At 35.5% G+C, this 10,478-nt stretch overlaps 1 protein-coding gene across 6 annotated transcripts in view; it reads left to right on the top strand.

Moving 5' to 3' along the window:
* Positions 1–1,201: 1,201 nt before the first annotated feature.
* N (neurogenic locus Notch protein) overlaps positions 1,202–10,478 on the top strand; it is a 155,196-nt gene continuing 145,919 nt past the window's right edge. For 3 of the 6 annotated variants that reach the window (XM_028302461.1, XM_028302462.1, XM_028302457.1), the window contains exon 1: positions 1,202–1,726. In XM_028302461.1, the coding sequence (XP_028158262.1) occupies positions 1,618–1,726 (109 nt within the window). In that variant the 5' untranslated portion in view covers positions 1,202–1,617. The remainder of the gene's footprint in view (positions 1,727–10,478) is intronic. The other 3 variants (XM_028302458.1, XM_028302460.1, XM_028302459.1) reach the window with 2 other exon arrangements.

Below are 10,478 nucleotides of genomic sequence, written 5' to 3'. Positions count from 1 at the left end.
GAGCCTTTGCTACTGGAGTATCGATCAAACTTTAAGGCATTGGGGTAACTAACGCCCGTATTCACAAACACTATACAGGGTGGAAACGATAAGTGATCTCACTCGATTATTTCTAAACTATACCTACAAGATATCGAAAAACTGGATACTGATCCTGAAAGAGCTTCACGAGCTCTATCCAACCATATTCAGTTGCATAAAAAATACGCATAATTTCCACCCTGTATGAGGTCTCACAGTGCGCGTGGACGCACAGGGTGACACACGAACCAATCACAGAGCTCTATTCAACGCTGTGCGTTCGATTTGCTGCTCACTTAAGCAAGCATCGTTTGTGAATACGGGCGTAAGTGAGGTAGATACAGTCACCGTCAAATAGTTTCGTGACACCCAAAGTGACAACACAACCTTATTCAAATTGTAACAAAGACGTGTTGCGAACTTTTTGGCTACTTTGGGTGTTTTTTGAAACTATTTAACGCTGACTGTATGAAGTTACGTCAAAAGTGAGCTTTTGGAGGCAAAAGACATCAACGACATTTTACTTGGACTTATTTCAAGAATTTACCTGAAAAAACCTAGTTTTATTGTTAATAAATTCAGTAAGAGTGAATTAACATTACTACTTGTGTCTGGAATAACCTGTTTCAAGTATCCATAATATTAGTTATAGTTATTCTTGTATAATGTTATTATTGTAGTTGGTTGTTGTTTTTGATTATTATTACGAAAAATAAAAATCATGTTTTATACAACAATCTGTCTAAAAGGAGACAAAAGTATACATACATGTTGTATTGTATAATATGTAAATATATTTCTGACATTTTACTCATTTATATTCTTATTCTTTAAATAATAAAATCACAAATCCGCTGTTTCAAGTACTAACATTTCATTAATTGTGTTCAAATTAAACTGCAATGCAAACAACCGCAATCCATTATAATAAATACAATCAACAAAACAACATGTGCTACTCGAACTTTATCTAAGTAGACGAAAGCTGCAATTCACCCTCCCACCCCTCCGAAACACCATCAAAGCGCCATCTGTGTCGCCGCGCCCGCACCACGAAGCAACGGCTACGAAAGCTCTCGATTGGCTGCTCGCTTCCAAGTGTTGAATTACTTGATTTCTCCATTGAATCAACATTCCTGCGCGTACGTTTACTTGTGTGCGTGCATCTGTTCTCACGCCTTTTTATCTGCAATCCTACATTGTCATGACTTAGATAGTATACTAACATTATTCAAACACTCAAACCTAATTCGCGAATGTGATTAAAAGGTTTAGATCGCCTAAACGCAGGCGGTGTGGACCGCGCGCACGCACACACGCGCGCCGGCGGCCATTTTGATTTACTGTACGCTCGTATTTACGAACAAAGCCGTCAGATGCGTGCGGGACGCGGCTGCGCATGCCAAACGGGCTCTGTACGTTTCGTTCAAACGTTTTTTTACCGCTAAAATGACAAATTCCGCAATGTTTTCAACGTAACAACAGTTCAAAAACAAAATGAAGTGTCAGTTCTTACATTTGGTTCCGTGAGTGCATATTATTGAGTGATTAAACGACATAGCAGAAGTAAAACAAATGTGTGCGATCCATGTGTGAATGTTGTGCTACAAAATGTGGTCTAGAAACTTTATACCGGATTATGGGATTAGACTGCTGTCTCTAGCTGTTCTGCTGTCGCTGGCAGCGAGGATCGATGGTGTCGAAGGTAGGTGTAGTGTAAGATAGGAGCTTATGAAAGCGCGGATGTAATGGTGCCGCGGGAAAAAGTCTCGGTGGCGGTGCGAGCTTTCGTTGTGCGCTGCGCTCGCGCACCGGTCGGTTTACCTCCGTTCTCACACTTAGTGCGGACTTGTGAAACGAGCCTTTTAAAACTGGAGTTAAGTCAACGCATCGCGTTTTTTAATGTTTTCTGTGCGCGTTTCTTGGTGAACTTGTAGTTAAGCCGACCGTTGCATGACATCGGATCAAATTTCGCATTAAGTAGATTGATCAGGCGACCGTTAGTGCTACCTGTTTAGAGAATAATATTCAACGATTCTTTTAACCTTTTAGTCAGACATTTTATTGAACTAGCTTATGTAGTTATTCTTGTCTAAAACCGTTATTATTGAAGGACTTGGACATGGTAGTATAGGCCTATCTGTAAAAGTAGTTAGTATTAAATTTGGCGTAGAAATGTTAGTTGAAAAGCTTTACTTATTTCATAACTGGCTAACATGATTCTATTCGAATCGGAAAGCTCATAAATCTTAAATAACAGATTTAAAACAAAAACAACAGCTTCTGTAGTTGGCTTTTATCGTAGATCTACTAATTTTTACATTAATCTAGCTGTCAAGCAAAAAGCGGGTATAGAAGAAATACTACCACGAAAGAAGCTTACTCCACAGAAGGTTTATAATTTTGTAAAAAATGGACAGAAGGGCTAAAAATATAATATTATTATGTTATTTAATTATTTGTTAATATGTAAACATTACAGACAGATGATCAAATCGAAGTTCTAAAAAATTTATAACCATATTATCAGGGAACCTAATTTATAATGGCACAAATTGTTACAAATCTGTAACTTCCATTTCTGTCTTTTAGGTATCTATTTACTATTTCTCCCAGTGAGAAGACTAAAGCATTTTGTATCGTTTTGTAATCCAACTAAGTGTCCAGTCTACTACGAGCCAAGTCCATCTACTGGAATACAAATCAACAAACTCTCTATTAGCATTCCGTCCACTAGCCCACGATTTCTGAGCGCGCCACGACAGTACTTTTTGAATATTGATCGTGTAATACACATTTATTTCATTCCCCCTGTCAGAGACACGGATAACCACCGAAATCTGCATTTTTAGGGAAAGTACGAGATATGTAATGGACAATTTGTATGCTTCGGTGATGGTGACGACTGAAAAAGGAGTGAAAAGGTTTAGGCGCTTTAACAATGATGCTCAATGTAAATTTTAAGTTAGGTTTTGTGTTCAACTTTCTATGATCCCGGTTTATTATGTACAAGTTGTAATACAATGTCTGTGTTTATCATTGTTCCTATTTTGTAAATTACCGCTAAACATTGTTTATCAGATAGCAGTATTATAACAATAATAAATTCATTCTTGATATAATTGTGATTCATATTCATACCTAAACAAGTCCTAAATAAAAGTAATAAAGATATACAAAAATTATAACAGTATTTACGTCATTTAAGAAAAGTAATCTGCAAATGACTGCAAAGATCAATAGTAATATAACGGTTGTCTTATTTTACAATGAAATCTTCTCCCGATAACTTTGGTGTTATAAGATAAGCTAATGTGACTGTTATAAGTACGACCGCAAAGGCAATATTGTATGAGTTAAGTATTTCCGTTTACACATTAAGCCATGCTCTTTTACTCAGATAATGTATTGCCTTACCGGGAATGTTTGCTAGCATTTTTGTATGAGCAGGGCTCAGCTTACAATACTAACATAAGACAATACTAAGTATACATGGGAAAAGTTGTTGCTAACCAAAGCTTTAGGATATAAAGGCTCTTTTAACAAGCATGTTTGTATGAAAATTGAGGATCTGTAAATTTTATGTTTTTGTTATGCAATTTTGTTTGTTCTAAGTGAAATGATGCGATGATAAAATGAATTAAATTTGCAGTATAGAAGGTAAGTGAGTATTTATAGAAGTTATGGAGTTGTGTTCCAGTATGATTCTTTGAATATGCGTAATATTACTTAATTTTTTTGTTTAAACGTTCTATTTAGATTTTTGATCACCTAAAATGATCTGTTTATTGCATTATTTTGTTTAGTTTATTTTATTTAGTTATTTACACTAGTTACATATAGGCAACAGCAATAATGGTTGAAGAAGCTTACCTACTACCGAAAGACTTTCTCGCGTGAATTATACCTAATCGAATATTTGGTCGATATAATATCGCATGTGCACCCATATGTCTTGATTTGAATCCGCGCAGATGTCATGTTGATAAAACACTGTCTGCTCCACTTTTATAAACAGTGCCAATTAATGTTCAATTGTGTGGCCAATTGGCGGGCCAGGGCTACCATAGTAAGTCTAGATCTCTTAGAGATCTTTTAAAGATTTAGAAACTAATAATAATAGTGATAGTAATTTCTTAGATTTTTTTCCTGGAGACAGACTAAAACTTACGCCCGTATTCACAAACGATGCTTGCTTAAGTGAATCAGCAAATCGAACGCACAGCGTTGAACAGAACTCTGTGATTGGTTCATGTGTCACCCTGTGCGTCCACGCGCACTGTGAGACCTCATAGTAATGTTTGTAAATACGGGTGTTATTAATCCGCTGGCGGCCATATTGTAGATATTAGCTACACATTACAACTGTTAACTGCAATGAGAATAACGTAGTAAGAAATGTTATCATAGTTTCAAATTACGACGTTGAAGCATCCAGTGGAAGGTTGTATCTCAATATACGATACTTGACATTGTGTCAGCACAGTAAAAGCTTTCTTAAATGTTGTACCAAAAGTGGCGTATAACCAAAGATACTAATTTCAGTACAAAAATTTATTAAAGAAAATGGAAAAAGAGTGGTAATTTTAATTAGTTCCCTGTGACATAATGTCATCCATTGCCATCTATTAGCAAAACCAAGAGGTGAAAAGGTTAGGTAAAGTTTAACCCTAAAAAAATTGGTAATGCACCGCCTTAACTGACCAAATGTAAAAGCTGTAACCGGCTGTTTCTAGCCCATAAACTGTAGGCTAAAATAGTTCTTGTTTAGCTTGAAATATTACGCTTAAAGGGATGACAGCCCTAACTAGGGTCATCGCACACTCAGTTATAAATCTCAACTAACGCTAATATGCAATTTCTCACTTGATACTTACTTACTCTTCTATCTTTTATTTGCAACTTATCAAGCTCTTATAACCAGAGCCCAAAGAGTCACATTTGCATAAATCACTGCATTGGTAGTGTTGCCTGAACCCAATCGGGCGAACGCGACAAGAAATTGTTCTGGGAATATAACTTTGTAAGTCTGAGAAACGCTAAACATGCGAGTTCCTTATCACTATCACATGTGAATGATTTTCATTGAATCTCATAGACTTGTTTGCTAAGTGGAATTATATTAAACTGTTTTAAATAATCGTTTCAAATTGTTACAAGATTTAATACAGGGTGGCTCAAAATTAGTACGTCCTCACTGACACTGGAGGTAGCTAGGCCTGAAACGCATCGAACAAGCCTAACTGTCCATATAAAAGTGTGATGAGTTTTGAAATATGACTGTGACTGATATTAGTTATTTATTAAAATGGTTTTAATAGACTTGTTCGATGCGTCTTAGACTCACCTACTACCTCTAGTGTCAGTGTGACATGCTAATTTTGGGACACCCTGTATAAAACAATGGATTTAGATACCGATACCAATAGACTGTGTAGCACAGAAACAGCGTAGGGTAGACGATCACAAAATAAGCTTATTAAAAAAATATGAGCAAGAGAAACACTTCACCCATCCTGTATTAATGTATTCGAATTGGCAATAAAATCAAGAATTCTCATTGAATTAGACCCGTTAACAATTTCAAAAATGATTGAAGGGTCTACGTATGACCATATTGGTAGAAGCATTTAGAATTTTAGACCACACACGGCAAAAATCTGCAACAGTAATTTGTAGTTCTTAGCCTTTTTAGGAGTAGGTTAAAGCTGTTTGTTGTTGAGCCAATTGCCTTTTAAGACGTAAGTAAATACTGATAATTGTGCTCGATTCTTAACGACATAGATACGATAGGCTGGCACACCATTAGTCATAGTTGGACTGGTTTGCCAGCCTTGCTGTTATAACCCGCCTAAAAAGACTTACGCCCGTATTCACATTACTATGTCTCACAGTGCGCGTGGACGCACAGGGTGACACACGAACCAATCACAGAGCTTTATTCAACGCTGTGCGTTCGATTTACTGCTTCACATAAGCAACATCGTTTGTGAATATGGGCGTTAAATCAATAAGGATGTTTCCTGGGTCAAAAAGCAAGAGTTTTAATTAGTCCGTCAGTTAACTTATCAAAAAATACTCTACACGTAAATTTCACTTTTTCAAACTAATGAAAATTTTTCATAAGAAGAGGCCCGTGACGTCAATGCGTGCATAAAAGTGCCGCACGTTGTGACGTCGTGCGGAACTTTCAACGCACCATAACTATGTAATTATTTGTTAGATTGACAAATAAAAATATAGTGTCCAATATTTTTTGATATTAATCATGACGGACGGACTAAAAAAATTTTTTTAGGAAACTAGCCTATTGTACCGCTTGTTTTTATTTTTGTGCCAGTGCCAAATGTTTTTAAAAAAAATTTCGTCGTCTTCTTTTGTTTTAAGGACAAGTTTTTTTGCTAACCACAAAACAGTTGACAGTTAAATCGTATCTCAGTTATTATTTCACATGTCTATTACCTACTTATTGCAACACTAGCTTTCCACCCGCGGCTTCGCCTGCGTGAAGTTTGGTCTGTCACAGAAAATCTTAATCGCGCGCGTCCCTGTTTTAAGAACAGAATAAAAATTGTCTTATGTCCTTTTCTGGGCAGACAGACACAGTACTTTCGTATTTATAATGTTAGTAGGGATTGCAACATTATAAAAAAGGCCATAACGCGTGTCCGCGGTGTATAGTGGCGGAAAATTACCATAATTGGGTTTATAAAAGTTTGCTCCTATAAAAATCTTTTCCGAAACGATTATATCATATAAAGTTAATGCTTCGCTCCCAACCTTTAATTTCTGCCTTGCCTATAGCCCCGTAAAAGTGTTACAAGTTTATTTGTATGGGCTTGAAGTTGAGCTTTAAGCTCAACGCTTGGTAATCGAAGCCAGGTGATTAGCTCCTTTTGTTTTGTTCCGTTAAATTCAAAATTAAAAAGCTTCATCACTAGGTACGCTTTTATGCTCATTGATTGCAGGCATATTCGTTTAATAGTTTTAATAAGTTTCTATTACGTTTCAGTTTCTTCTTGAGTAAATTCTTATTACAGCGTCGTTCCAAAATACGGTAATTTTCAGCCTGAATATTTTAAAGCAATATAAGATTTTAGAATACTACATGTGTATTTCTGTATCATGACATTTTATTTACTATTGTAACTTAAATATTTTTTTAAAGATTCTTGAAGAATTATTTCGATGCTTATTAAATTTGCGTTTGTGGTAAAAATATCTGTTTATTTTTAATAAAGTCTTAATAGATCTTTATGCTTATTTTAAAATCGATCTTCACCATCTTACCACACGTATATTATTTATCAAACACGGGAGCATTATGTAAAATAATTGTTTTTTTACATCACTCGAACATTTACCACGCAAGCGCATTCGGCACAGTACAGTATGGGAAATGTTAGTTTCTCATGCGAAAGTGGCCTATTGTAGCTGTTTTTGTTTTAACCATTGTAACTTGAATAATTGAATTTAATTCCGTGTAGTGTTAATTAAATATTGGAAACTGTTGATTATTTTTATTAGCACATACTTATTATTGAACTTTTATTAAGAGTTAATTACTTCAAAAACTTATTCAAATTCGATGTAGATATCTATGTAAATACAACATTCATATTAAAGTTGTCCAACACTGAACCGTCCCACCTATGACATTGATAGAACCTCTTCCTTTTGTTGAAGTCGGTCAAAAAGCTTCAAACGCTTAAGATGGTACGTAATTAGTGGTGTTAAAATCATAAAAGCTTTTTTCACAGTTTCATGTTAATTAAGGATAATAAATAACAAAGCAAGCTTAATAATGGCAGTAAAACTGATAAAGATTGTAAATCGCCATCCTTTTTTGAATGTTAGAAAATACCACGATGAAATCAGCGATATTAAAGAAAGGATTAATTTTTTACAAATTATGATGTAGGTAATAGAAATTGCATTGCCTCAATTAAAAAATCATACTTTAACACTGGGATTTAATATTTTAAGAACATGGTTTATAAATAGAGTTTGATACTGAAAATGGGGACATATACGATAATATTATAAAGAGAAAAGAAACCAGATACTACGAGTAGTTACTGGTGCGATTTGAAAAATTCTTTCGCCATTAGAATCCTCCAATATTTCTGATGAACATAGAAGTTCTCCAGGTTAGCTACTATTTTTTTAAAGTGTGTTGAAAATCAGACTATACTTTTTGGTGCAAAATGGACCCTGTTAAAGTACCTACATAAGACCACAGTGATAGCTTGACGTGCCCTATACCTGTGCTTGTATTTCTTGGACAAACCTGTTCAGCATCCGAGGGCCTGTTTGAACAAGCCTTGGGCAAACACCCTTGCTTGTCGGATAGCACGCCCTCCTATGTTCAGTCAACATCTAGCAGCTGACCGTGTGCTTTAAGTCAATGTATTAGGGTCCTCTATAGTCTGCCATGAGCTTGGAAACTTAAAGCGATGCTAGTTTAGCACCAAAATTGTCGAGGTTTCTATAATCTGAACTCTATGGATATGATGTCCGATGGTTGGTTTTGCCTAAATTCTGGTCACATTTTGGGTGGACTTGAGAAGAGACTGATTTTAAAGTGACTGTAGGTTCTGTACCTGCAGAGGCGTTGATTTCAAACCTTAGGTACATTATTGACTTAAACTCGAAGTGAAAGGGCAAAGGTATCGGTATTGAGAATAAACCTTCCATTTTGGGTTTGTGTTTCAGTTAAAATTCAATTGTTTGCGCGGTCTCAGTTTAATAAGATATTGATTTCAAATTCAACGTAATATTACTGAAGTGGTTAGTAAAGTCCCATCAAGGTTTGCATTTAACTGAATTAGATTTGGAATTACTTAAAGGCTGTTTGACTAATGGCCTTGGAATTTAAGTCTAACTACGATTTTATCCCAAAATGCGTCTGAGTGAGTTTAAGTAATTGCCAAGATTTAAAAAAGCGATCTTCAGCGGATAACCACTTCAATCCTTCTGCCGAAGGAAAAATGACCAAAAACTTCGGCCAGCGTTCATGTCATTCCAGCACCAAAACGCAGCTTTTAGCCACGTCATAGTTATCTTTAAAAGATCGTGTCTTCGTCTTTTCGTTTAGTTTTAAAAAGTCGAAATCTTTCTTGGACTCTCAAGCCATTGTGAACTCTAAGGTCTTAAAATCAAGGTAGGGTTTTCTTTCCAGGTGCTTCAAACGCATGTGTTTACATAGTATCTGTGCATACGTTGTTATCGGTACGTCCGCCGTTTGCTTTAATAACACTGCACAACAGCATTTCTGATGATTGGGTTATGTAACATGATATTAGTCCAATTTTTAATGACGATTTCAAATCTGTGATTGAAATATCTGTATCAGCTCTGGTTAAAAAAATATGACACTTGGGTCTTTTTGTAAAAAAACACTCTTTTTTTAGAGTTGATCCTATTTTATGNTTTCCACGCTTTTTGCGAAATTCAAGGCTTATCTTTCATTTCCACTGTGTCCCCAAACTAATTTTTGTAAGCCAATTTTACGAACTTTGTCACATTTAAACGGATTATTTAAACATATCCTCTCCGCAAATGAAACAAAATTTATTTAGATCAATCACACAAACACTTCTTTTAATGCTACTATATTAAATTATACAAAGAAAATATAGTATTTTTTTAACTGTCGGCGAATTAAGACTGAAATTTAGCAATTTTTGAGTGCAAGCTATAACACGTAAACAAGAGCTGCTACGAAAAAATGGACGGCAGATTCAGAATCAGCGACGTCAAATTAGTAAACATCACGTAATGAAAGTCAATCATCAGCCAAAAGTTGCAATTTTGTTGTGCAGTGTAATAAGCCCGCGCTTGCGCCGCTGTCACGAACGCCAAACACAGCTTCGGCTCAGAATGGAACTAGAAAAGGACGAGTTTTCAGTTTTTGACGTGTAGAAAACTAACAGTGGTTGTTTTTCTAAGAAGTTTTGAGCTATAACAGGAAGAGCTTATGCTTTGTATTAATTTCGACTTGTTTTAAAAAGGTGACGTTTATTAGCGACTATTCACAGTAGTATCATAAATAAATTCCAGATTAAAAAATATTTTACAAACCTCGAAAGTTAAGGTTCATTTCTATAACTAACATTAACTAAATTTATCTATTCAATTACACCAGCAGCACCGTCAAATATTCTAACTACTTTATACCCTTAGAAATGTTTAACTTTACCAATCCTATGCTCATTTTTGTCCAAAGCAGAAATCCGATAAGTATTAACTTCAGTAAATAGGTTAGTATATTGACTATTTATTCAACGTTATGGACCTTTTAAGCTATGGACAATGTCTCCGCATTCAAAGTATCGGATATCGAAATTTTCTCCCACACTGGCCACAGCTTCGCCAGCCATAATGCCTTGGAATTCTTTTATCACATGCTCCTTTATGCCTTTGAAATAAGGTCCACAATCAGAACCTTTCACTTC

This window comes from Ostrinia furnacalis, unplaced genomic scaffold (genome assembly GCF_004193835.3).
Source record: "Ostrinia furnacalis isolate ACB-3 unplaced genomic scaffold, ASM419383v2 OfSCF1126, whole genome shotgun sequence".
Taxonomy (NCBI): Eukaryota; Metazoa; Arthropoda; class Insecta; order Lepidoptera; family Crambidae; genus Ostrinia; species Ostrinia furnacalis.
The sequence above is the reverse complement of the archived record's forward strand: the minus strand, read 5'-3'. Positions and strand labels throughout refer to the sequence as shown.